The following is a 26,940-nucleotide window of genomic DNA, read 5'->3' on the forward strand; positions in this document are numbered from 1 at the left end:
TCAGGACCTGGGGCCTAAATGAGTACCTGCCAAGGTGCTATCCCCTTTTCGGGTCCCCAAGTGCCTGGCGCCAGTGTGCCAAGTACTGTGCATACATCATCGCTCTTAATTCGCGGGTCAGAGAGGAAATGATGATCATCCTCACTTTGGGATACTTTAGGAGCCTTGGAGTGGAGAACGTGTGCCTCAAAATCGCACAGCTGGTGGAAATGGCCGAGGCGGGATTCGAACCCATGGCTCATTTCGAACCGTGCCCCCCCCCCCCCCCGGTTTCCACAGAGACAGGCACCAGGTGTCTCCATAGCAACCCCTCCGAGGTTTCCCGCGACCTGGTGCGCAAGCCCATGTGGTGACGTCATCACGCAGCGGCGCCTCACGTAGTCGCCTCGCCGGCGCCGGAAGTGAGCTGTGCGGCGCCGGAAGCAGCCAGCAGAAGAGGCCTCGAGGAAGAGACGGTGGCATGGGGCAGTCGGGGCGGGTGAGGCGCGGCGGCCGGGAAAGCGGGCAGCGCGGGTGGGGTCCCGGCGGTGGCCGCAGTGCTCACCTCTTGCCTCTCGCCCCCGCAGTCCCGGCACCAGAAGCGGGCGCGCGCCCAGGCGCACCTCCGCAACCTCGAGGCCTATGCCGCACAGCCGCACTCTTTCGTGTTCTCTCGGGGCCGCGCGGGTCGCAGCGTACGGCAGCTCAGCCTGGACTTGCGGCGGGTCATGGAGCCGCTCACCGCCACCCGCCTGCAGGTCTGCATCGCCCAGCCCATCTCCACCCGCTGTGGGCCCCGTCTTCTGTGGGGATGGCTCCATCCTCGAAACCGCGCGAGGCCTCAGTCTCCCTGGCTGGAGAAAGGAGCCCTTATGGGGACCATCGTAGCTGCCTCTCAGGGCTTTGAGTGGCAGCAGCGAGGGCGAGCAGATGAACCGCGCGCAGCTTGCCTGGGTGCCTAGGACTGGTGGTTAAGAGGGGACTCAGGAATCAGCAAAGCTGGCTTCTCTCAAAAGCCTCGATCAAGTTACTTAACCTGTCTGGGCCTCAGCCGGCTGTCGAGGGACAGAGGCGGTGCTCAGATTCAAGTCTGACTGGCTCTAGAGGCCAAGAGCATTCCACTCTTCTCTCCTCCCCCCTTCTTCCAAGGGTTAAATGCAAGAAAGGGCATAACAGCTTAAGCGTATAGGCTTTGTTCAGTAAGGGGATATCAGTGATCACCCCTTTTTCTTTTTGTCGTTTCCAGATTCGGAAGAAAAACTCTCTGAAAGATTGTGTGGCAGTGGCTGGGCCCCTTGGGGTCACACACTTCCTGATCTTGAGCAAAACGGAGACCAGTGTCTACTTTGTGAGTGGATGCTCTCACCCCTCACTCCCCCACCCCCTCCTCCTCCCCCAGCTCTCATGATGACCCCTTGTGCCTCTGAGCTGCCGTGATTCTGGCTTCAAAGTAAACGCTCTGAAGAGATGGGCAGAGGTTCCCATTCCCCCTGCTCTCTAGTTGGACACCTTGACCCTCACTGATCCTTTTTTTCTGTAGAAGCTGATACGCCTCCCGGGAGGCCCTACCTTAACCTTCCGGATCAACAAGGTAAGGACTAGAGGTGGTATGAGGCCTCCGAGGGGTAGGAGCTGGGTTTGGGGATTGCCCCAGCCACGTGTGCTTGGCAGTTATCCACTCGTCACCCTGTCCTGCAGTACACCTTGGTGCGTGATGTGGTTTCTTCGCTGCGACGTCACCGCATGCACGAGCAGCAGTTTGCCCACCCTCCTCTCCTGGTGCTCAACAGCTTCGGCCCCCACGGCATGCACGTGAAGCTCATGGCCACCATGTTCCAGAACCTGTTCCCCTCCATCAACGTGCACAAGGTGGGCTGGGCCAGGCAACAGTTAACCACGCACAGGCCCTTGGGTTGATTGCCCAGTCTTCACCTCCTAGCATGGAGGCTGAGAGCTCCGGGTTCTGAGGTCGAATCCCACTCATGGCGTTCTGTGACACTGCGCGAGAGGCTCCCCCCGTGAGCTGCCATCCCATCTGGCAGGTGGAAAACTATGCCCGTAGTGCCTTATTTCCTAAATGCGCGTTGAGTGCCGGTCTGAGTAGAGTAGCGTGTGTTGTGGCTCCATTTCACAGAGGGGGAAACTGAGGCTGACAGGTGAGGTCACTAGTCTCAGGTCAGATGCGAGGGAGGAGGCGGGACCAGGTTTTAAACTTTGTCTGGCAGCAGGGCCCCTGCTTCTAATCCGTGGCACCAATGGATCTCAGATTAGCCTTGTTAGATGCCAGTCAGCAGGAAGTCCGGTGTCGACAGCCTCAGTGGGCCTCGGACCCAGGATTTCTAGCCAGCGTCCAGGTAGCCCGTGGACACCAATTGCAGCCCCATCCATCCCTGCAGTGCTCTCAGCACTCTGTGCCCTTCTACTGTGAGGTTTCAGGAGTGCAGCCATAGCCGGGGCTTGGCGTGGGCTCCAGCACACAGTGGGGCCTGGGTGCAGCTCACGCGGTGCCATGCCTTCTCTTCTCTCCCTTCCAGGTGAACCTGAACACCATCAAGCGCTGCCTTCTCATCAACTACAACCCTGACTCCCAGGAGCTGGATTTCCGCCATTAGTGAGTCTGGGGTGGGGTGGGGTGGGGTGGCGGGTGTGGCCCCGCGCTGCAGCTGATGACAGCACTGCTGCTGAGCCTCTGATTGCTTAGTTTCAAAGGACACGCCCCGATGGACCGTGGAAAGGGTTGGTGGGGGGTGGAGCTGGCCCGCGACCCCATGGCTTCTGACCCCTGTTCTCCCTCGCTCTGACCCCCGCAGTAGCATCAGGGTTGTCCCTGTGGGTGCAAGTCGTGGGATGAAGAAACTTCTTCAGGAGAAGTTCCCCAACATGAGTCGCTTACAGGACGTCAGTGAGCTGCTGGCCACGTGAGGAGGGCTCAGGGTGGGGGCAGGGGGCCACCGCACGCCAGCGGGCCCCAGAGCTGTCCCAGGATTCCCTGCTGAGCCCCGTGTGTGCCCCACACAGGGGCGCAGGGCTGTCCGAGAGTGAAGCGGAGCCGGACGGCGAGCACAACATCACGGTGCTGCCCCAGGCCGTGGCAGGGCGCGGCAACATGCAGGCCCAGCAGAGCGCTGTGCGGCTCACCGAGGTGAGGCCCCGCCCAGGCAGGCCCGGTGGCTTCCCCCAGTCTCAAGGAGGGACTGACACACACTCCCCCAACCCCCTCCCCCATTCCTCCAGATCGGGCCTCGGATGACACTGCAGCTCATCAAGATCCAGGAGGGTGTAGGAGAAGGGAATGTGCTGTTCCACAGTTTTGGTGAGGACGGGGCTGGAGGGGCACCGGGGTCTGAGGCCTGATCGAAGGTGGGTCTCAAGGTGCTGGGGGGCTCACCTGGATCTTGGTGAAGGCCTCAGTGGCTGTCTCTTCCCATTTAGTGCACAAAACAGAGGAGGAACTGCAGGCCACCCTGGCAGCCAAGGAGGAGAAGCTGCGGCTCAAGGCCCAGAGGCAGGACCAGCAGGCCCAGAACGTTCAGCGCAAGCGAGAGCAGCGAGAGGCCCACAGGTGTGTGGTCGCCAGGCGGATAAGGCGGGGTCCTGGGCGCAGGCTGCCACGTTGACCAGTGTTCCTCCTCCAGGAAGAAGAGCCTGGCGGGCATGAAGCGGGCACGGGCAGAGGCTGATGGGGACAGCGATGCAGAGGACCCCGGGGCCCCTGCAGAGGCAGAGGGGGTCAGCCAGCAAGAGGAAGAGGAGGATGAGGCCGAGTATTTCCGCCAGGCTGTGGGCGAGGAGCCTGATGAGGGTGTGTGGCAGGCAGGGGTCAGTGTAGCTGGGCACCATGGGCTTGTCTGTCCCTGTGCCCTGGTGGCCCTGACACAGTCTCTTCCCACAGACATGTTCCCAAAGGCAGCCAAGTGGAGGCGGCCTGCCGGGCCCCCAGGCAAGAAGCGACGGGTAAAGGAACGGAAGCCTGACCGAGGCAGTGACCGGAGGCCTCCAAAGGCCAAGGGCAGACACCCGGGGGCCCAGGCCAAGGTGGGACCCAGAGGGGCTGCCCGGGACCACAGGCGAGGCCGACCGTGGCCACCTAAGAGAGTAGCCTGAGGCCAAGCCTGGGCGGCAGGTGGAATGCCCCAGATTGGGGCCTGAGAAGTGCTGCCCTGGGCTCCCCACCTCCTGGGCCTCCAGGTGCAGCCCTCGGTTTCCTTTCATAAAGGAGAACTGTTTTCCTAATCTCCGCCTCTAATAAACTGATTTCTCATGAGTCTTAGTCTGCGCTTGAAATGGGGGGCCTGGTTTCTGCCCGAAGCCTGGGCCCATTTCCCCGACCCTGGGCAGTGGGAAGTGCAGGGCCTTGTTTCACAGGCAAGGGTGATGGGCAGATTTGACCCTGCTTTGGTGCCTTGGGGTCCTGGGCCCCTAGCAAGGGCCCCCACAAGCAGATGGGCCAGCTCTGGAGGATTGTGTGTCATGAGGAAGGAAACCGGGGGTGGAAGTGAGGCGTGTGCCCAGACCAGCTCTGCAGGCTGAAGGAGGTGCTGCTGGCAAGGGGAGGGGCCAGCAGCGCTGCTGGTAGCTCAGCAAAGGACCGTGTGCAGCACAGCACACGGGCTGCAGACCCAGAGGCAGGCCATGCGGGCCACGGCCACCACCACCTCAGGTGAGGAGCCAGCACTGCTGGGATGGTTGAGCCAGGCACACATCCAGGGCCATGGGGGTGGAGGCGGCCGGCTCCTGGAGGGCAGAGGGGAGAAGGGGTTTAGAATCACGTCTGGACCGACTTCCTCCCAGGGCGGGGGGATGGGATAGGAAGGCAGAAGTGAGAGTGGGGTAGCCGACCGGGTCAGGGAAGGGGTACATGCACCTCGCACAGAGCTCCTGGCCAGCCTGCTGGACCAACTGGGAACAGGCCAATTCTCAGGTTGGAAAGTTGAGGCTGAGTGGGGCGTGTAAAGGGTCAACTGCAGAGCTCAGCTTCCCCCCACACTGCTCAGTCCCAGGTGCTGTTCTGGGCACTGGGAAGCCAGTAGCAGGGCACTGCCCCACCCTCAGGAGGGAACATTCTGGGGATTTTTCTTACAGTGATCGGATGGAGTGACAAGCTGTGGCAAAAATATAAGCAGGGTAGGGGACCAAGGGTGCAGTCACAACGTTAGGGTGATCTCAGGTCCTCTCTCAGGACCAGACCAGGAGGAGGTGAGTGGGACAGCCTTAAGGATGCCTGTTGCCTGTGACAGCCAGTGCAAAGGCCCTGAGGCAGGCTGTGCCTTAAGGAACAGCCAGGACACTACGGTCCCAGGGAGCTGGGAGTGGGAAATGAGAGAGCCGGTGGGGTGGGAGGGATAGCTCCTGCAGGGCCTTGTGCGAAAAGGTGAGCGCTGGCTTTTCTTCCATGTGAGGAGGAAGCCGGGGAGGGCTGGGAGGATAGGGATGTGACCTGTCTCAGGTGCCCTTTGGAGGATGTGAGAGAACAGATGGGTGAGGGCCAGAGCAGGGAGACCCGAGTGCAGCCAACAGGTAGATGGTGGGGGCTGGACTTGGGTGACACTAAGGGGGTGACAGACTGACAGATCGGACTGGGAGTTGTGTAGTGGGGTGGGACACTCCCCTGGGCTCCCTCTCCTCCACCGCAGGCCCCAATGGCTCTGGGTGGTCACTGCCAGGTTACATGCGTCCCTGGTTCTTTTCCTTTACTTTTATTATTATTTATTTATTTGGCTGCATTGGGTCTTCATTGCTGCGTGCGGGCTTTCTCTAGTTGCGGCGAGTGGGGGCCACTCTTCGTTGCGGTGGGCGGGCTTCTCATTGCGGTGGCTTCTCTTGTTGCAGAGCACCAGCTCTAGGCACACAGGCTCAGTAGTTGTGGCTCGCAGGCTCTAGAGCGCAGGCTCAGTAGTTGTGCACAGGCTTAGTTGCTCAGTGGCATGTGGGATCTCCCCAGACCAGGGCTCGAACCTGTGTCCCCTGCATTGGCAGGTGGATTCTTAACCACTGCGCCACCAGGGAAGCCCGCGTTCCTGCTTCTTGCTCCAGCTGGTTCTTGATGGTGCGGGACACAGAGAGAGGCTGAATGAAGGACTCTGTGCTTCTATCCGCTCTGGGCCTCTGGGCCTCTTCGTACAGATTCCCTCTGTACGAAGGAGCTGTGGTTGGCCCCCCGCTCCTGGGTGTGGAAAAGTACTCAGCGGAGTATGCCCCGCAAAGGGCTCCCGGCGCACAGCCGGTGTGGGTGTCACAGTGTTTCCGACTCTGAAGGCGGCGGGAACCATGGTCAGGGACAGGGCTGATGCAGCAACGCTCTCTGCCCCAGGTCCCACATACTGCCCAGCCAACTTCTCAGCAGCTGCTGACCACATCCTCAGCGGTTTCCAGGAAGACTTTCTGTGGCCCATGCTGGTGGCTGTGTTTCTGGTGGCCTTGGCTGGCAACAGCCTGGCCCTGTACCGCTTCTGCACCCAGGACCATCGCCCTTGGCACCCAGCCGTGATCTTCTCAGCCCAGCTGGCAGTCAGCGACCTGCTCTATGCCCTGACGCTGCCCCCGCTGGCCGCCTACTTCTACCCACCCAAACACTGGAGCTACGGGGAGACTGCCTGCCGCCTGGAGCGCTTCCTCTTCACCTGCAACCTGCTGGGCGGCGTCATCTTCATCACCTGCATCAGCCTCAACCGCTACCTGGGCATTGCCCACCCCTTCTTCACCCACAGCCAACTGCGGCCCAAGCACGCCTGGGCCATCAGCGCCGCTGGCTGGGCACTGGCGGCCCTGCTGGCCGCACCCATGCTCAGCTTCTCCCACCTGAGTGGGCCACAGCAGGAAGGCAAGTGCACTGTGGACAGGCCCGATGCCTGCATCAAGTGCCTGGGGACAGCGGATGACAAGCAGCTTGAGGCCTACAGGGTCTACAGCCTGGCGCTCGTGGCTCTGGGCTGCGGCCTGCCGCTGCTGCTCAGCCTGGTGGCCTACGGCGCCCTCGGGCAGGCCGTGCTGCAGAGCCACGGCATGACAGCGGCCAACAAGATGCGCGTCATGGTGCTGGTGGCCAGTGGCATTGCCCTCTACGCTAGTTCCTACGTGCCCTACTACGTCACAGGGGTGCTCAACGTGTATGCCCGGCAGCGCTGGAGAGCCCTCTGCCCAGGCTTTGCAAGTGTGGCCCAGGCAAAGGCGGCGCTGGGCTGGAGGACGTACGTGGCCCATCAGGTAACACGGGGCCTCGTTCCCCTGGCCATCTGCATACACCCGCTGCTCTACATGGCTGTGGTGCCCAGCCTGGACTGCTGCCGCCGACGCTGCCCTGGCTGCGGGCAGGGGCAGGCCCCAGAGAACACGGAGTGCTCCGGCCAAGCCCTGCCCCTCAATGTCACAGCCACCCCCAAAACCTCGGGGCCCCAGTCCCCTGAGTTGAGCCCGTGACCTGGCCCATCTTCAGCCCCCTCCTCATCACGAGACACTGGGACCCAGCAGCAGAATGGAGGCTGAGAGCACAGCACGCCCCTGGCTCTGATCCCCCAAGAGGCCCTGAGCCAAAACTTCCTCCCCAAGGAAAGGCCTGCAGTGGGACCAGGGAGCGCCCAAGCCAGAGCAGCAGGAATTGCCACCCGCAGCAGTAACCCCGGGCAGGGCCAGGGAGCAAACCCACAACGGGATGGGGGGGTGGGGGGGGCCTGGCCCCGCCCACCACAGTGTGAGTGACATCTGCGAATAAACGGAACAGCACAGGGTGATGGAGATCTTTTATTGCCCTCGGAGGCCCCTGCTTCCGGAGGCTGCCCTCTGTCACTGAAGGATCCCGGGGCTGGGGGCCGAGCGGCAGCAGCCGGCTTAGTTGGTTGATGGCCTAGAGAGAGAAACACGAGGTGGCTGAGGATGGGAAGTATGGGGGCTTCCGACCCCTAAGGGAATCCCAAGAGCACACCCTACACCCACACCACAGGGAACCCAACGGGGATGAGGGGGACAGGGCAGGATGAGACTGGGTGGCGGCGCAGAGCACACGACGAGCCAGACCGGCGGGAAGGCCCCGCCGCGCATGGGCTGTGCGCCCCTCCGTGAGAGGAGAAGGACAGTAAATGACCTGCGCCCCAGGACAGCCTTTGTGGCTGTTAACCTGGCCTGGGGCCTGCAGTCAGCCTGAGCGTCTGTGGGCCGCGACGCCGTAGGGGGGCGGGGGAAGGCAGGGGTCTCACTTGGCCCACTCGACGTTGAGGATGAGGTGGTCGTAGCCGAAGCCGGACACCCCGGCAATGGCGCGAGCGGCGTCCTCGCGGCGGTGGAAGCTGATGAAGGCAAAGCCCTGGGGGAGGGGGTGGGGTCAGGGACGCTCAAGGCACAACTGGGACCTATGGAGGACCCCTCCCCACCCCCTGGCCGCCAGCCCACCTTGGACTGGCCGGTGGTCTTGTCCTTTGCCAGGTAGATGCGGGAGATGGAGCCGAAGGGCCGGAAGAGCTCCTGCAGGTCGGTCTCACGAGTGTCCTCGGACAGGTTGGTGACGCGGATGGTGGCGTTGTCGTCGGCTGGGCGGGCAAGGAGAGGCATCTGTAAGGGGCCGGCCCCGCCCGCGGGATAATCACAGGGTGCAGGGAGGTGCCCGCCCGCCGGCCCAGTGCCAGGGTGCTCGCCACCTCACCTCTGCGGTTGGGCTGCATGGATTCCCCGCGGCGGCTGGCTCCATCCCGCAGGCTCGGAGGTACATACTTCCCCGTCTTGTTCTGAGTGGCCTGCACAGGCTCCAGCTCTGGAGACCAAAAGCAAGGCCCAGTCAGGCCTCCCCGGCACAGACCTGCCCCAGGATGCTGGCGGCTCCAGCCACGGCCCCGCCCAAGCACCACTGTCAAACCACAGGTGATCGGTTGATTCTTTCAAGGCCTCGTGGTCACGACTTAAAGGTCACATGCAGGAAGCTGACACCATCTCAACACCCGGCCGGCAGCACAGAAAGAGCGAGAGAACCCACAGGGGTTGACAGCAATGTCCAGCCTCACAACACATGGGAAGACAGGTACACAGGGTTAGGGACAGGCCCCAGGTACCTGCCCCCGGTCAGGCGACAAGTGGCTGCTCACCTGGGTGAGTCTGCTCCTTGGTGTGGGCATACAAACACGGCGCACCCAAGTCAGGAAACTCACAGACACATCCGGGGAACAACCGTCTCCCCACCACTCATGGTGTATGTAGTCACACACGTGGCCGTGCCCACGAGCGGCTCTCACGGCCCCCAGTGAGAAGAGTCAGGTGACATCACCAGCAGTCAGAGCACCCACCTGCCAGTCTCTCTCACACAAACAAACGTGGCCTGTGGTCACAGCCTTGCAGTGCGGACGCTGTTGTGTGGGAGACGACAGCCCCAGCAGTGGCGGTCCCATTCAGACGCCAGGTGACGACCCACGACTCTCCCAGAGGCGCACACAATCCCCGTCCTCCACCCCACAGCCTGCCAGCCGCATCCCCGGGCCCTGGCACCTCCGGGCAGCTTCTCCTTCTCGCCAGTGGACAGGCCCAGCTGCTCGGCCAGCTCCTTCTGCATGGGCCCCAGAGTGTCTTTGTAGGGGCAGCGGGTGGTCCAGTGGTCGCCCTTGCAGATGCGGCAGGACACGATCTTCTGGCCCTTGAGCTTGTTCATCGGGTCCTCCTCTTCCTGGCAGTTCAGATCCTGGTGGGGCAGGTCAGAGCAGCTCAGACTGGGCTGGCACAACCCCGACACCACCACCGCCCTGGCCACCAGCCTCTTGGCCCACTTACCTCTTTGCTGGTGATGAATGTCATGGATACATCATCGCTGACGGTGGTGGTGGCCACATTGGGCCCTGGTGGGTCAAACTCTGAGTTCCCAAACTTCTTCCAGTTCTGAGCTCAGGGCGGGATAGGGGACAGGTTAGGGCAAGGACAAATGCGACCCCCTCCACTGGCACCCTAGACTTACAAGCGCCACCTCCAGGGTGTCTGAGCCTTGAACCCCACTCACCACCCTCCCCAAATGCTCCTCAAAGCAGTGGTGATGACAGTTCCTGTTCCCTGAGTGCCTGCCAGGCCCTAGCTTCCCACCAGCTCCAGGAGGCAAGGGCAGCTCTCAGCCCCATGTTCCAGATGAGAGAACTGAGGCTCAGGGGGGAAACAGCTCCACAGCCAACAGCTCCTGGTGGGGGCCGTGCAGGTAGCGGACCAGCCCCCACCATGAAGTGATGCTCAGGGGTGTGCAGGGTCACCCAGACTTCCAGGGGCCTTGAGCTAATTAAACAACCTGAACCTCAACTTCCTCCCCTATAAAAAAGGGACCACAATGCTCCCCACACCTCCCCGGAACGCTCCGGGGACTGAATGAGAAAATACTTCCTGCAAAGCACCTGGGTCTAACACAGAGAAAGTACGCTGGGAATTGTGCCAAATGTATTTATCGCTATCACTTCTTCTGCTGTGACAGCCACCTGAGGGGAAGGCTTGGCTCTGTTCCTCCTGGTGGACAACCCAAGAGGAATAAGAATCAAGCCCACCCACTGCTGCACCTGCTGGACTTTTCAGGGCCCCCCACAGACTGCAAACAGGCCTCAGTTCTGCTCCAGTAAAACAAGTACAAACAGTTAAACCCCACTTCTAAAAATAAAGGTACTGGGGAAAAGCATTCCTATTTTTCTCTGAGTCAACCCTGGAGGTGCCCCCAAGACAGGGGAAGAAGGGTCTTACCTTCCTCCCCCTTCTTTTTTTTTTTTATTCTTTTCTATTTTTGGCCGCACTACGCGGCATGTGGGCTCTTAGTTCCCCGACCGGTGATTGAAGCCAGGCGTCCTGCAGTGGACGCGCAGAGCCCTAACCGCTGGACTGCCAGGGAAGTCCTTACCTTCCTTCTTGCCACAGCCTTTGAGGCCTTCCGGGTCTCAATTCTGAAGGTGCGAACAATCTGTAGACAGAAAGGGAGACGTGTGGGCTTCCAGCTCCTCAAGGTTCCTGGGGCCAGGGGATCTTCCTCATCAATGCACCCAACACACATCATTCTCTCCTTGTCCAAGTGCCCCCAAGCAAAGGGCACCCACCTCTTCCCCAGCCTCACCTTGAACTTCTTGCCATCCTCATCTATCTTGTACTCAGTCAGTGTCTTGATGTTTCCATTGATGACCTCCTTGGGAGACGGCAGTGGAGCTGAGAGAGGGGAAGACACAAGAGGAACTGAGCCCTGGGGAACGGGGACCAGGCAGGAAGGCGGCTGGGGAGAAGAGGCAGCCCAGGGACGGAGAGGAGTCTGTCACTCACCTCCCGGCAATAGTTCAGGCTCTGGGCTGGTATCCCCGGTGGCCAGAGGGATCCCCTTGAGGAGCTCGCTGGTGACACATTTGTCTGTGAAAGGGAGTGTAAGGAACAGGGATTAGATAGAGAGGCAAGAGCTCCCAAACCGAAATGGAGGGAGCTTTGGGATGATGTCCGCACCAAGAGTTGAGAAAGGCGGGACCAAGGGCAGACGACTGGCCAGGAAGTGTCCTGGGATAGCCGTCCAGGGACACGAAGCTGGCTGTAGCAACTTCCAGCAATGGCAAGCATAGGGGATCCCTGGCACCCGGGCGCTAGTACAAAGGCAGGAGGGAGGCTGTTACAACTTCCTCCCCGGAGAATGGGAGCAGCTGTGCTGGGACCAAGGATTTGGGCGGTGGCATGGGAGGAAGAGGTGAACGTCTGGAATTGGAGATAGGCTGGCCCGGATAAGGATGGCGCGGGGCAGGGGCTGGCCGTGAGGGGAGATGCAGGGTCAGACGGCGGTGCCAGGGTGGGGGACTGGAACAGGCAGCAGTGACGGCCTGGAGGGCTGGCTGTGGTGATCGGGGGCGACAGGGCAGACTCACCGTCCTCTCCCTCCTCTTCCACCTGATCGGCCCAACTGGGCTTCGAACTGCGGGGACAAGTTGGCCAGGAGGAGGGCTGGGTGAGGCGCGGCCCGGCTCCCGCGGCCTCGGCGCACCCAGGATCCATAATACCCCCTAGAACGCCCAGTCCGCCTCCCAAGCCTCCCTCCATGACCCCTGACTCACTCAAAGTCTCCGGTCGGCATTGGAACACCTTCTCCACGCAGCCCAAGCCTGGGCCAAAGACCGGAAGTGAGAGGAGCACGAGACTTCCGATTCCGCTGCCTAGAGCAGCCCAACCGCTGTGCCCCACAGCGCCCCCGTACGGACGGAGGTAGAGGCGCCGGCTGTGTGAGAGGCTGGGCGCTGGTACCCTGCTAGGTAGCTAAATAGGAGCGTATCTCATTTACGTTTTTTAAAAAATTAAAAATTAATAATAACAACAAAGCTCAGTTATTGAGCTTTCACTGTTTGCAGGAACTGTGGGGAGAAATTATTATTTCCATTTTGCAGCTGAAGAAACCAAGGCTCGTCTTCCTTGTCTGGAAAGAGATTTCCTGATTCAAATTATCAAGATGTCGTGGCTCCCTCAACCATTCTTCCTCCTTTAGTAACTTTTTTTTCAGCTGCGCCACGGGTGTTACAGGATCTTAGTTCCCCAACCAGGGATCAAAACCGGGTCCCCTGAAGTGGAAGCGCAGAGTCCTAACCACTGGACCACCAGGGAGTTCACAGTAACATTCTTGGCTCCCTGGAATGATCTTTTCCATTTACTTGTTTACTGTCCAGCTCTCCCTCTAGAGCATGCATTCTCAATGGGAGTGATATGGCTCCCAAGAGGGCCAAAACTAATTCTTGGGTGGGGAAAACAAAACAAAACAGAACAAAAAAACCTTAGACATGACAATGGCTTGTGGCCCTCCAAAGCCAACCCTCCCTGACAAAATCTTATTCCTAAACATTTAATTTCTGCTGTTAGGGAGAAATTAAATGTAATTAGATTAAAACTGCTTTAAATTAAAGATAATTCTATTTTTCTCCTATAGAGAGGCAATAATGAAAAAAATAGTAAAAACTGCTGTAGACTGCTGCAGAAAGCAGACATCTGCCTGTTTCATTCATCTCTGGGTCCCCAGCACCCACAGGGTGTCTGAACTTAGTGCTCAATTAATGGGCATTTGGGATGGGGTAGGAACCATATTATAAAGGACTTTTAAAACTAGACTAAAGAGCATAGGCTGCGGGGTGTGGGTGAGGTCACTGACATGTTTTGAGTGGTGACCCAATGTGACCAGATTTTCTTGTGAGAAAGGTTATTTTGGAAGCCTGTAGAGGATAGAGTGGAAAGGAATAAATTAGCAGGAGTCCAGGAAGGAGGCTGGGAAAGTAAGTAAGTAAAGAGGATGGTTGGGAATTCCCTGGCATGCAGTGGTTAGGACTTCAAGCTTCCATTGCAGAGGTCACAGGTTCGATCCCTAGTTGTAGAACTAAGCCATGCAGCGCCACCAAAAAAAAAAAAAAAAAAAGACAGACAGAAAGAGAGTGTCCACACAGAAGAAACTATTATAAAGTTTGTACAGAGAGCCTATAAACATTGTGCAAACTCACTCAAGTTTACTCCAAGGAATGCAAAATCCAAACAATGTAGCAGATGGGCAAAACGGTAAAAGATGTATCTTACCCAATGTTAGCAAAGATGTAGAGAAAAAGACACTCCCACACTTTGTTATTCCGTGAAATTATGCAAATTCTTTGGATGGAATATTGACAACATCTGCTAAAACTTAAATGCACATATGTATTTTCCTTTGAACTAGCTAATAACTCAACCTGTGAGAAAAACTTGTAAATGTATGCAAAGATGTGAGAATAAGCTATCTGGGCAGTATTGTTTATGATAACAAAAACTAGCAACGCCTATCTGTCCGTTCATGGGGTTGTTTAAATAGATTAAGACATGCTATGCTGTAATCTATTAAATGCTATGCAGTCTTTAAGGAAGTAGATCCCTTTGTGGTCATGTTTAAAAATATATCTGAGGGGGCTTCCCTGGTGGTGCAGTGGTTGAGAGTCTGCCTTCCAATGCAGGGGACACGGGTTGGAGCCCTGGTCTGGGAAGATCCCACATGCCGCGGAGCAACTGGGCCCGTGAGCCACAACTACTGAGCCTGCGCGTCTGGAGCCTGTGCTCTGCAACAAGAGAGGCCGAGGTAGTGAGAGGCCCGCGCACCGCGATGAAGAGTGGCCCCCACTCGCCGCAACTAGAGAAAGCCCTCGCACAGAAACGAAGACCCAACACAGCCAAAAATAAATAAATAAATTTATTTAAAAAAAATATATATATATATATCTGAGGGACTTCCCTGGTGGTCAAGCGGTTAAGACTCCACGCTTCCAGTGCGGGGCACACACGTTCGATCCCTGGTCAGGGAATTAAGATCCCACATGCCAGCACAGTGCGGCCAAAATATATATATATATATATATATATATATATATATATATATATATATATATATATATGGTAAGGAGAGAAAGCAAGATATAAAATGGCAAATGCTATAGGAAACAATTTTGTAAATTTTGTAAATCTTTAATAGCACATATATATGTAAATATATGCAAACTATTTTTGGAAAAGTAATATCAAACTGTTGCTAAGGGATGCTTTGAGAGGAAGCCATTAGGAAAGAAAAGCTTATTTTCGGATTTTTCTGTTGTATTTAAAATTTTTATCATGTGATGTTTTTTGGTTTAAATACAAACATATACATAACTATAAAATTATACTTCGTATATTAATATATAGCACACATTCATGTAATACATGCGAGATGTAACATATAAATGTATTTTAATATGTTTTTCATATCCAGGAACTTGCACTTCTTCTTCCAGGACTGGCCCAAGGAAATACACATCCAAGTGCACTAAATCATCTGTAAGAAAGTGTCCAGCACAGTGTGGCTTAAAGGATTGGAAAATTGAAAGCTGCACAACCATCATGATTAAGGGATTAGCTAAATGTCGCCCCACTCATATGAGCACCACCCCTTGAGGGAAAACTGTGCCCGTTTCTGGCTGCCCGGAAGGACGTTAACCACTAAACACTGATGCTTCTGGGTGTTTCAGTTTGGCCTCATCTTTACAGGCATACTTCGTTTCATTGCGCTTTGCAGAATTTTTTTTACCAGTTGAACGTTTGTGGGAACCCTGTGTTGTCAGATAATGGTTAGCATTTTTAGCAATATTTTTAAATTAAGGGTTTTTAAAAATATTTATTTGGCTGCATCAGGTCTTAGTTGCGGCACACGGGATCTTCCTCGCTGCGGCACACGGGATCTTCCTCGCTGCGGTGCGCGGGCTTCTCTCTAGTTGTGGCACAAGGGCTCTAAAGCACATGGGCTCAGTAGTTGTGGCGCCAGGCCTTAACTGTCCCATACATAGCATGTGGGACAACCAGGGATCGAACCTGCGTGCCTTGTATTGGAAGGCAGATTTCTAACCACTAGATCACCAGGGAAGTCCCTAAGATTTTTTTTTTTAGACATAATGCTATCGTGGACTTAATAGACTACAGTACAGTGTAAATGTGACTTTTATATGTACTGGAAAACCAAAGAAAAAATGGCGACTCATGATATTCTCTTTATTGATTGATCCATTGATTTTTTTTTTTTTTTTTTTTTTTTTTTGCAGTACGCGGGCCTCTCACTGTTGTGGCCTCTCCCGTTGCAGAGCACGGGCTCCGGACGCGCAGGCTCAGCGGCCATGGCTCACGGGCCCAGCCGCTCCACGGCATGTGGGATCTTCCCGGACCGGGGCACGAACCCGTGTCCCCTGCATCGGCAGGCAGACTCTCAACCACTGCGCCACCAGGGAAGCCCCCATTGATTGATTTTGATATTTGCTTTACTGCAGTGGTTCACGACCAAATCTGCAATATCTCTGAGGTATGCATGTACTTCCTTTTCAGTATTCTTTCTGTATGGAATACTTTTTCTTTTCTCTTTCTTTTTTATTTTCTTTTTTTGGCTGCACCGTGCGGCATGCGGGATCTTAGTTCCCCGACCAAGGATCGAACCCGTGCCCCCTGAAGTGGAAGCGTGGAGTCTTAACCACTGGACCACCAGGGAAGTCCCTGGAGCACTTTTTCTTAAACATCAAGTGTGTATTATTTTTTTCTAAAAATCAGGAATTTTCCAAGGAATAATAAAAGGGGGCCCAGGGAAGCATAGGGCAGTGGGGAGAAGCCTGAGTCCAAGACTGAATGGAAAAACGTCCCCGAGCCCTTCTTTTGGTCCTTTTCATGGCACAGACATTCTTTCCACATCCAGAATCTCCACAGGACAGCAGCCAAGACAAGGGCAGAAGCAACCCCTGCAAAAGGCATAAGGAGGAGAGTGTGGACATGCAGGGTGTGCCATCCCTTGGAAATTCAGCAGCAGCTTCGGGGGTTCACTGGATGTCACACGTGGAATTCCACTTCTCAGTATTCTTCATAAGAGCCACAAATACACGTCCACAAAAGGCCACGCATTAGAGTATGTACATAGCAGATTTATTCACAATGGCCAAAACTGGGAACAATTTGTATTAGTTTCTGCCATAACAAAATACCACAGATTGAATGGCTTATAAACAACAGAATTTTATTTTCTCACAGTTCTGGAGGCTGGGGATCTGAGATCAAAATGTCGTTCTGAGGCCTCTCTCCCTGGCTTGTGGATGGCTGTTTTCGCCCTGTGCCTTCACATCCTCCTTATAAGGACACCAGTCATATTGGTTTGGGCCCACCCTAATGACCTCATTTTACTTATATATATATATATATATATATATATATTTTTTTTTTTTTTTTTTTTTTTTTTTTTTTTTGCGGGCCTCTCACTGCCGTGGCTCCTCCCATCGCGGAGCACAGGCTCCGGACGCACAGGCTCAGCGGCCATGGCCCACGGCTCCAGCCGCTCTGCGGCATGTGGGATCTTCCCGGACCGGGACACGAACCCACGTCCCCTACATCGGCAGGTGGACTCTCAACCACTGCGCCACCAGGGAAGCCCTACTTATCTATTTTTTAAAATATAGTTAAGTACAGTTGATTTACAGTATTATGTTAATTTCAGGTGTACAGCAAAGAGAGAGGGAGAGAGGGAGGAAGAGAGGGAGAGGGGCAGAGGAGGGGGGCTCCCTCCCCCTCCCATCCTCTCCCCACTGCTTTCTCTTCTTTCTGCTTCAACAACCACCAGGCGCCTTTTAGATCAGCCCTGAAGTCAACGTTGATGCTTGGACGGCCTGACCTCCCCGCTGACCTCCAGCCCGGGACCACCGCTGGGAGTTGAAGTCTGTGGGGCCCTGGGCGGCGGGCTGCACAGGCACCTCCTCCGATGCCCAATCTCTCCTCATTTACGAGGCAGCTGCCAGCTACCCTCCCTGACTCCCCAAGAATTTGAACCTTTTTAATATGTGTCGATAATGCCATGAGCTACTATTTAACTTTTCCACGAGGACCCATCTCCCGAAATGCAGTGGTTTTCAGCCTTGGCTGCACTAGAGAGCCCCCAGGGAAGGGAGAGAAGTCTCTTCCTCTCTCCCTCTCCGTCTCCCTTTGGGGTGATGCCTGATGAGCTCAGATGCGCAGATGGCCCCCCCATCCCCTCTCTGTGCCTTGCAATCCGGCTGGGCCTTCTCGCTGTGGCCCGGGCACGGCCTTGATATTCAGACATCGGGTCCTGCATGGACACTTGTGTTTGGTCCATACCGCGTGTGGCTGCAGTCTGTGCTTCTCCCGTTTCGCATCTTCAGTAGATGGGGGCTGTGCATGGGCCCTTCATCCTCCCCGCAGACACCACTGGTGCTCGCTCGGCCTTGCGGGGGATGCGGGGGAGCACGGGGGACAGTCCTGGGTCCCCACCTTCTTGGGCTGCACACAGGCCACTTTGGTCCTGTGGGGGCTGGGGGCTCCCAGGAGAACCCCACCGCAGAACCGGAGAGGTGGCCCCCGAGAAGGTGGCGTACGCCTGGGGCCGGGCCTCATCAGTGAGCCACGGGCCACCTGCAGCAACAGGTGTCTCACCGTCCAGGGGCTGGGTGTTTGGGCGCCGTGGGGTTGAGCTGCTGTCTGCACGGCAGCCGAGTTTGTATTGTTGAGCCCGGGGAGGCCCCTTGGTGACTCCTGGAGAGCCTGGCCGCATTTCTTCCTGCCCTTGGCCTTAGAGCCCATCACGGTTCATGCCCTTTCTGGTTCCAAAAGGACCTGTGTTAATAAAGACCACGTGTTAGGACAGCACCAAAGTGTCTAGCGGGATTGGCTGTGCCCGCTAGTGGCCTGAGAGCCCTGCCCGCCTGCAGAGACTTGGCCCGGGGCCCGCGGGGAGGGCGTGGCCCACGGTCCCCAGCGCCTTCCGTCTCTGGGTTCCAGGAGAACTGCGTGATCCTCAGGGAGCTGGTGAGGCTGCAGGCCCTGAAGTCCCACCTGCTGGGGTTCCGCACGCATGCCGACTCCGTGCTGGAGATGAACGTGGACAAGACCAGCCAGGTGGTGGCCACTGTCCTAGGTAACCCCGCCTCCCCCTGAGTCCCAGTGGGACGGGGTCAGGCGGACCTTGACCGGACACGGTGCTGCCTGAGACCCCACTGTGTCAGCCCTTGGGGGTCACCTTCCCGGACCCTTCATTCTTCCTTGAGGGGCTGGGGGGCCGCCCCAGGGACGTAGCCAAGCCTCTCCCCTCTGCCCACAGGTGAGCTGACCCAGAAGCTGAAGCCCCTCGGGGAGCCAGGAGCAGTGGCCGTGATCCTGGAGCTAAAGAAGGCCGAGTGCCAGAGGCGGGGCCTGCACTTTGACGGGGCCCAGCAACGCCTGGGACCTGCGCTACTACATGAACCAGGGGGAGGAGACGCGCTACCACGTGGACCAGTACCTGTTCAGTGAGTCCTTCCCCATGCAGGTGGTCACGCGTGGGCTGCTGGGCGTCTCCCAGGAGCTGCTGGGGCTGACCTTCGACCTGGAGGAGGGCGCCAACGTGTGGCACGAAGGCGTGAGGCTCTACACGGTCCGGGATGCGGCCTCAGGCAAGGTCCTCCATCGGCAAGTTCTACCTGGACCTCTACCCTTGGTGCGTGCGTGGGGGAACCTGTCGGCCGTGGGCTGGGGCTCCTCTGCGGAAGCTGGGCCTCACCCCGCGTCCCTCCCCAGGGAAGGGAAGTCCGAGTTTGTATTGTTTGTTTGTTTGTTTAATATTTATTTATTTGGCTGCATCGGGTCTTAGTTGCGGGACACAGTCTTCTCTCTAGTGGTGGCACGCAGGCTCCAGAGCGCCCGGACTTGGTTGCCCCTCGGCACGTGGGATCTCAGTTCTCGGATCAGGGATCAAACCCGTGTCTCCAATACTCGGTCTCCAGTTTTGAGCTCTCTTTCTCCTTTCTTGATTGAGCTGGCCTCTGAAAGGTTGGAAATAGATTCATTGGTGGTTTGTGTAAGGTTGCTGATTTGAGGCATAGCTGAAGGTTCCTTTGCGGTTGGCTGGGGCGATTTATGGGGAATATTTGAGGGGTTGGCTGGGGAAGAGGACACCATACTGGCTGTCGAAGTGGACAGAGGCGAAGTCGCTCTGGAAGCATGAGTTGTCTGCAGGCCATCCGCTATGTCTTCTGCCTGTACCTTCCTCGTCAACTTTGAAGGTCGGGTGAATATGCCCTTTAAAGGCTCACACTGGAAATACCGAATTCCTGCCACTGAACCATCGTTCTTGCCTGTGGGTTCATCTAAAATGATCCCGGCCCATTGGCCTGGTGCAAACTGGGTTTCTCCCAGGAACTGGATAAATCCAGGCTTATTCCCATTCACCCAAACTCACTCCCCAACTCGAAAATCACCCACAAACTCCTCTTGTGTCTCAGCAGACGGCCTGCTTCAGCCTGCAGCCGGGCTGCCTGCAGCAGGATGGGAGCCACCAGATCGCCATCGCGGCCACGGTGGCCAAGTTCACCAAGCCCACGCGACCCGCCCTCCCCGCTGCAGCACAGTGAGCTGGAGACCTACTTCCACGAGTTCCGGCACGTGATGCACCAGCTCTGCTCCCAGGTGGGTGCGGGCGCGGGGCTGCAGGCAGGGGGCGGGGAGGGCCCAGGGCGCGTGTGGTCCTCAGGCAGGCCCTCGCCAAGGGATTCTTCCGCTGATGTCACCCCTCATGTGGCAACGCCCTTAGGGTCAGCTTCCATCGTCAAACCCCACGCACTGGTGCATAAACAATGGAAATGTATGTCCTCGAGGCTCTGGAGGCTGGAAGACCCAGATCAAGGTGTCAGGGCTAGTTCCCTACATGTTAAATACATGTACTCAAGAGTTACCTTTAAAAAAGACAAAAGAAAGGAACGTTGCCTGCAAGTCTGGTGACAGCCGGTGATGAGAACCAGAGGGAAGGCTCTGGGGCCAGGAGCACCGCACCCTGTGAGGCCCTGGGGCTGCTGCCAGTCTCGATGGAGGCTCAGCAAGTCCCAGTGACTTCCCCACAGGGGGCCCCCAGCTGAGTGGCCAGGCCCAGGACCCACTGCTCTCTCAGTCTTCCTGCGGTCAGCCCCTCGTCCTGAGAGCGATGTTCTCACAGGCTGCACCGGAGCGCGTGGGGACAGTTTACTGAGCTGTGAAGCCGTCACTACTGCCATGTTTTGGACCATTTCCATCACCCCAAAAATGTCCCTCATGCCGTTAGCTATCACTCCTTCCCCTCGCCAGCCCCTGACAACCAGGAACCCACTCTCTGACTCTGGATCTACCTGTTCTGGACGTTTCCCATCAGTGGAGTCGCACACTGTGTGTCCTTCTGTGTCTGGCTTCTCTCGCTGAGCATCGTGTCCTCAAGGTCCATCCACGTGGCAGCGAGTGTCAGGGCTTCACCCCTCTGCGTGGCTGAGGGACGTCCCCGTGTGTGGAGGGACCTCTTATTACTAGTATGTTTATGAACAGAAGGTTTTGACTTTGAAGTTCAGTCTACTAACTGTTTTCTTGCACCTTTTGTGTCCTATGGAAGAAATCCTTCTCTAACCCGAGGCACTAAGAGTTTCTTCTAAATTTTCTGCCTAGAAGTTTTGTAGTCAAGCTTTTCATTTTTTTGTTGTCCACTGTGGTGGAGTGTTGTCTGTGGTGTGAGGCTGGGGGTCACCCTCTGTCACCACGTTGTCACCACCGATCCCCACGCGGCCACATGTGATATGCGTTTCTGTTTAGAGACACCTGGTCTGATAGCAGTTGTTGATTCACTCACTGCGGGGTTGTAACCCTCGCCTAAAGGAAACTCATCTAACAAACGCACTGTCCCCGTGAGCACGTCACCACCCTCCTGCACTTGGGACACCGGCCAACACTTCAGCTCTATGCTCGGAGCCGTGTTGAGCAGGGAAATCACCCTGAAAACACAAAAATGCAAACATCGGGGCATTCAGCAGACCGAGAGAAGGACGCTTGTTTGCAGTTGGGGCTGGAACCGGAAGTTGGGGGTCGAGTGACCCAGGAGTGAGGAGGCAGCGTCTGCCCTGCTCCCTGGGGCCTGGGAAGGACATGCCGGGGTCACTGGGCTCATGTGGACCCACACCTGCTGGGCCTGGGTTCCAGCCGCACTGCGTCAGGCGCCCTGTCTTCAGGAAGAATTTCAGGTACAAGAGGAACAACGAGCACCTGCCAACGGCCGCCATCCAGATCCTCTGTGTCTGCGCCTTTGCCTCCTGGGCGCGGGGCTTTGGCTGGAGACTGTTGGCTCCGTGGGTGGGGAGGAGGCGCGGTGACCCGCAGGACGGCTGGCTCTCTGCCTCACTGTGTCCCGGGCAGGTCTGGGGTCCAGGGTAGGGCCCTCCTGCAGCTCCACAGGCCGCTTTGCAGGCTGAGTTCGCCACGGGGAGTGGGGCTTTGTGGAGGCACCTTCGCAGATGCTGGAGAACGGGGCGTGGGTGGTGGAGCCGCTGCTCAGGATGTCCCAGCACCACTGCACGGGCAGCGCCGTCCCCCAGGAGCTGCTGGACAAGCTCACCAAGTCCAGCAGGCCAACCCAGGTGCGGCCAGGCCGAGGGAAGGGAAGGGGGCTCCCGGACTGCCCGGCTGGAAAGCGTGGCCTGGACACAGAGCCAGCGCCCAGCCCCGTCTCCTTCCTCCTGCACGGAGGCTGGGGGGCGATGGGAGGCTGACGAGCGTGGCGTCCGCCTTCACCCCCTCCCTCCTCTCTGGGCTGAGCCCTGCGGCCCCGTGGGGTCCCAGTGGGCCCAGTCCCCCAGGACCCGTCCCTTCAGGTCCTCCCAGCTGCCTGATACCCCTCTGCCCTCAGCGTGGACCCCAGAGACCTCAGCTCTTCCCACCCCTGGTCCAGCCGGACGGGGTCCCTGCGGCGCCCTGGACAGGCAGGCGATGGGCAGCCCGGCCCCTCCCGGGTGGCAGCCCCGTGGGGTGGGGAGGGGGCCGGGCACGGTGAGCCACCCATGGTCGAGCGCGTCACCTCGGTGGGGGGCGTGTGGCGCCGTGGCTGCACGCGTCTTGACCTCTGGGATCAGACCCAGCTCTGCCACCAACCAGCTGGGTCCCCGGAGGCCGGTCACTGGACCCCGTTGTCCCTGTTCACCCTCTGCAACGTGCGTGCCCCGAGGACCCCCACAGGTGGTCGTGAGCGCTGACCGAGTCGGTTTGTGTGGAGGACAGAGAACAGTGAGGCCAGCAGATGAGGAAAGAGCTTGTCACTCGCGGTTCTGGGCAGGGGCCCGCCTCGTCACCTAGGGCCTCCCGGGAGCACGAGGGTTCAGCAGCAAGGAGGGGAGGGGTGGCTGGGGACTGGAGCCTGAGGTGTGGGTCCCCGGTAGGATCAGCTCAGGATCGGCTAGAATGACCCGGGGCTCCGGGCCTACCTGGTGTGACGAGCGCAGAGGGACGGTGGCCCCGAGTGTGGGAGCCCCGTACAGAAGGGGCTGGGGTGCAGCCCTGCGCTGGCTGGTTTGCGTCAAAAGTCAAAGACACGGTTAACACTTAACGCGGGTATCAGGCTCAACCCAGGGTTCAGCCACAGTTCTTGTTACTCAACACAAATGCTGTCCTGCTTTGGCCGGTTCTGTGCCTTGTGGTGGAGGAAAGGAAACCGGGACTCCGAGGACTGTGGGACTCCAGTCTCCAGGATGGGCCGAGGGCGGGGGCCCCGAAGTCCTCCGGAGCGGCAGGCGCACGGAGCTTCGAGGCTGGGGGAGGCGAGGGTGTGGACCGTGGGGCTGCGCAGACTGCCTTGGCACCTGAGAACCACTGGCCGGAGGGACCACGGGACGCCCGTGAAGGGGGGACGCCCAGGAGAGGCGGCCTGCTGGCGCGGGGCGGGGTCCTGAGTGCCGCCCCGCCCTCCCAGGGCGCCCTGTGCTCCTGCCCAGCAGTGGCCGGTGGGGCCGTGAGGCTGCAGGGAGGCCAGTGCCCGGCACGGCGCCTGCTGCCCACAGAGGCCCGGTGTCCCTCGGGCTGCTTCTGAGCCAGGCGTGCCCGACGAGCCCCTCCTCCTGGCAGAGCCAGGGGACACGCTCCCCCAGCGCCCCTCCTTTCCTCTGACAGGCACGTCTGCTCAGCCCGGGAGCGGGAGCGGGGCGGGCGCGCTGAGTCCTGGGCTGGGCAGGGCGCGCAGCCTGGGCAGGTCCTCGAGGCGCCCCGCCTGCTGCTGGCCCGGCAGGGGCCCCGGGGAACCGGCACCTTCTCCTGCACCCCACGTCGCTCCCTTCCCCAGGCTGGTCCATTTCTACCTGTTTCTGCAAACCAGATAGACCCTGAAGGGGCAGAAACTTAGCTCCGTTGAAATGGCTGAAGCTTAGACTGCCACCTTGGGGTAACTCCTGAGGAGGGTCCTAACAGTTAGGACCCGAGGCCCTTTCTCTCCCATCTCCCTCCTCTCATCCGCCTTTTCTCCCTTAACCCCCCTCCGTGCCCCCGTCCCCCGATCTCACGGCCGTCTTCTTCCTTCAGAAAATCAGGAGCATCAAGAAGAAGCTGAGTCTCCTGTGCATCGATTTCAACAAGAACCTGAACGGGGACACGACCTTCCTGCCATTCACGCGCGAGGAGTTGGGTGCGTGCGGGCCCCGCGCGGGGGTGGAGAGGCGTCCGTGTGCCCCTGACCCCCGGGAGGGCCTTCTTCTCCTGAGGTGCTCAGACTGTTTGGGTCCCAAGGTTCTGGATCCTTCCTAGGGGAATGTGGCCGTCTGTCTACCGAGATTCTGCCCCGAAAGGGAGTTGTCCCTCGAGACTCCGCCCCACCCTGCTCTCTGTGATGTTTCTTTAATCTCACAGGGTCCTCCCCCACCTGACCCGGCGTGGGGTCTTGAAGGGCTGGGGCTTGGGCAGCTTTTTCAGCTTCTGCCCTCATCCCCGAATGCTTTATTTTGAAAACTGCCCACCTGTAGGGAAGTGGCAAGAATAGTACCAGGGAGATCCCGTGTGCTCCTCGGGCCCGGCCTCCCTATGTGGATGCCATGTGTGCTGTTCCTGCGCCGGGGCCTCCGGACACATCGCCAGGAGCAAGGGCGCCTCCTGAGTCCCCGGGTGCAGTCCCCCCCTCGGGAAGCGTGAAGCTGTCCCCCAGCCGTCCCGATGGCGGTCTTTTTAAAAAATTAATTAATTTATGTATTTTTGGCTGCGTTGGGTCTTCGTTGCTGCACGCGGGCTTTCTCTAGTTGCGGCGAGCAGGGGCTGCTCTTCGTTGTGGTGCACGGGCTTCTCATTGCGGTGGCTTCTTTTGTTTCGGAGCACGGGCTCTAGGTGTCCGGGCTTCAGTAGTTTTGGCACGTGGGCTCAGTAGTTGCGAATTCCAGGATCTAGAGCACAGTCTCAGTAGTTGTGGTGCACGGGCTTAGTTGCTCTGCAGCACGTGGGATCTTCCCGGACCAGGGCTCGAGACCCTGTCCCCTGCATTGGCAGGAGGATTCTTTGCTTTGTTTGTTTTTTGTAACCAAAACATTAATCCCAAGGATTCTCACACAACATGTTACAAATGACAGCATGAAAAAAAAAAAATCTTGTACAGTAACTCAAAAGTTCAGCTCTACAATGGACCCTTAAACGGGCAGGACATTGGTATCTTGAATAGTCTCAAATTTCCAAATAATATTACAAAGAGCTATGTATTCATGTACAGCAATCACAGAGGGGACTTATGACCTAACTCAAAGGTAAACTAACTTCCTTGAAACTTCTTAGATTCTAAACTCACTGGACAACCTCTTCTCCAGTGTGAAGACTAGTGGAATTCTTAAACCTCTAATCTAAGGTAAGGGTGCGGCTTTCATTTCTACCTGCTGGCTTGTGTTCACAGCACCTTTTAAAGACTGCTTGCTTAACTACAGCTGCATACCATATCCCAGCTACAGAAAGTCTTTTCAGTGTTTGCCAGTTTTGTTTCCATCATATTAAACATCACACTTGAGCTGGGCAGGAGTTAGAGTTTTATTATCAGTCTAGGCAAGACCAAAAATTCAAAGCAAATTCAATTTTGCTTAAGGGAACATTGTAAAGAAACAATTCTTCATATTACATGCCTCATATGATCCATTTCAAACCATAGAGAATTACACCTTTATGTGTCACTGTTCCAAGAGACAAACAAATGTGAACAGCTAAAACATTTTAAAAGTGCACCAAGCTTCGGAAGTCTCAAACGAAACTTGAATTTTCTGTACCTACTCCTGTCAAATGAAGTTATTTCCTGTGCACCACTCCTCTTGCAAAGTGGTCTTCTATTTCCTTTCATTTGACCTGGATCGGCTAGGAGACCTAGAGAAAGATCAGGACAGCTTGTGATTTCTCTCCCAGGACAGTGATCTCTCTCTTCTCCTATCTCTAGAAAGGGACCTGCTCCGGCTGCAGGAGAAGCTTCTCCGTCTTGGAGATCTGTGGCGAGATGGAGGAATCCTCTGATAATCATATCGAGGGCGACGACCCCAAGAAGGAGGCGGCCACGATTTCGACTTCTCTTTTCCGCATTCGACAGGTCCACTCTTAATAGGCAGCCAGGTAATGTTCTCCCATCTTGTTCTCGGACAGCATCGGCTGCATCTGGGGGATCTTCAAATTCAACTAAAGTGAAGTCGGTAGGGTATCTAGCTACCCACACACTTCGGAGTGGTCCATAATAGCCTACAGCTCGTTCTAATTCAGTCTTGTTACCGTCGTTTCCAAGATTCCCTACATAAACTTTACACTCCAACGGACAGGAATCACGATGCATTTTGAGATCTCGGGTTAGAAATGCAGAGGCTCAAATCCACACACCCCTGGCGGGGTCTTCCCGGTCCCCTCCCGCCTGGCACCCGCAGATGCTCTCTCACACCCGTCATCCATGAAATGGCCTGGCAGGCGGATTCTTAACCACTGCGCCACCAGGGAAGTCCCCCCACCCCACCCCCGCCATGGCAGTCTTTATGTTTCTGGCCCCATCTGGCTCGAGCCAGGCCTCAGGCATTGCGTTTAGTTCCTGTCTCTACAGGCTCCTTCCCAGTTGATCGGGTCCTCAGCCTTTTACAAACTTGCTTCCATCTTGCCCCCGTGGACAGTTTTGCAAACTCCAGGCCAGGTGGGCATCGGCCTGTGAGCTCTGCCCGGGGTTCAGACGGGGCTTGAGCATCCTCACCGGTTCTGTGTAACAGGCTGCTGCATAAAATGTGACACCTCGTTTGCCTCTGGGCGGCTAGATCTCGGGGACAGCCACGGATGCACGCTGACCCAGGCAGATGCTTCAGGTCCATCACGCCAACTTCTGCTGCCCTAACTTCTGTTCCCCAAGCCGCTGTCCCAGGCAGCAAGACCCACGTGGCTCCTGGGTTTCACGGGCCACAGGGTGATCCCGGGCCTCTGGAATCTGGCGGCTGAATCTGCTTGCACAAGCTGTCCTGTGGGGCTGCTTTTCCCCCTGTGTCGAGTCCAGGGGCCCTGCTGTCATGGCCCGGCCTCCCGGGCGAGAGGGTGAACCCCAGCTCCCTGGAACAGACATTCAGAGCCCCGGTGACCGGTCTCACGGGGCTGGGGCGGCGGCTGGACATGTGTGGCCAGCCTGGTGGTGTTTGGCCCCGTCTGCAGTTCCAGTTCCAGCTGAGAAAGAGCCTCGCTGTGTTATTTTCTCCTGGTTGTGTG

General features: G+C 57.3%; 2 protein-coding genes, 2 non-coding genes and 1 pseudogene across 6 annotated transcripts; 3 read left to right on the top strand and 2 right to left on the bottom strand.

Annotated features, from left to right (window-relative positions):
* The first annotated feature begins 380 nt into the window (after positions 1-380).
* LOC116752180 (suppressor of SWI4 1 homolog) lies at positions 381-7,622 on the top strand. Of its 2 annotated transcripts, XM_032628932.1 has the most exons (13): positions 381-478; positions 567-737; positions 1,226-1,327; positions 1,520-1,570; positions 1,678-1,848; positions 2,514-2,590; positions 2,790-2,897; positions 2,998-3,121; positions 3,214-3,292; positions 3,412-3,541; positions 3,615-3,781; positions 3,872-3,958; positions 6,290-7,622. In XM_032628932.1, the coding sequence occupies exons 1-13, from the start codon at positions 461-463 to the stop codon at positions 7,393-7,395; spliced, it is 2,391 nt and encodes a 796-aa protein (XP_032484823.1). In that variant the 5' UTR covers positions 381-460; the 3' UTR covers positions 7,396-7,622. The 2 variants fall into 2 exon arrangements, with proteins under 2 accessions (XP_032484823.1, XP_032484821.1); XM_032628930.1 differs by lacking the exons at positions 381-478; positions 567-737; positions 1,226-1,327; ... (7 more) ...; positions 3,615-3,781; positions 3,872-3,958 and adding an exon at positions 4,545-4,639.
* LOC116752431 lies at positions 1,372-1,457 on the top strand. Its single transcript, XR_004349501.1, has one exon. It is a non-coding gene; the product is annotated as a small nucleolar RNA SNORD105 (small nucleolar RNA).
* Positions 2,633-2,710, top strand: LOC116752437. The gene has a single exon (XR_004349506.1). It is a non-coding gene; the product is annotated as a small nucleolar RNA U105B (small nucleolar RNA).
* A 79-nt stretch (positions 7,623-7,701) lies between the features above and the next one.
* Positions 7,702-12,095, bottom strand: EIF3G (eukaryotic translation initiation factor 3 subunit G). Of its 2 annotated transcripts, XM_032628999.1 has the most exons (11): positions 11,997-12,095; positions 11,811-11,857; positions 11,227-11,310; positions 11,027-11,115; positions 10,817-10,876; positions 9,724-9,828; positions 9,445-9,634; positions 8,612-8,719; positions 8,362-8,498; positions 8,169-8,275; positions 7,703-7,819 (listed from the first exon to the last, which is right to left on the bottom strand). In XM_032628999.1, the coding sequence occupies exons 1-11, from the start codon at positions 12,014-12,016 to the stop codon at positions 7,804-7,806; spliced, it is 963 nt and encodes a 320-aa protein (XP_032484890.1). In that variant the 5' UTR covers positions 12,017-12,095; the 3' UTR covers positions 7,703-7,803. The 2 variants fall into 2 exon arrangements, with proteins under 2 accessions (XP_032484889.1, XP_032484890.1); XM_032628998.1 differs by having other exon boundaries at positions 7,702-8,498.
* A 13,333-nt stretch (positions 12,096-25,428) lies between these two features.
* Positions 25,429-26,038, bottom strand: LOC116751272 (annotated as a pseudogene).
* Between the last annotated feature and the right edge of the window lie 902 nt (positions 26,039-26,940).

Source organism: Phocoena sinus, chromosome 3, assembly GCF_008692025.1.
Source record: "Phocoena sinus isolate mPhoSin1 chromosome 3, mPhoSin1.pri, whole genome shotgun sequence".
In the NCBI taxonomy this organism is placed as follows: Eukaryota; Metazoa; Chordata; class Mammalia; order Artiodactyla; family Phocoenidae; genus Phocoena; species Phocoena sinus.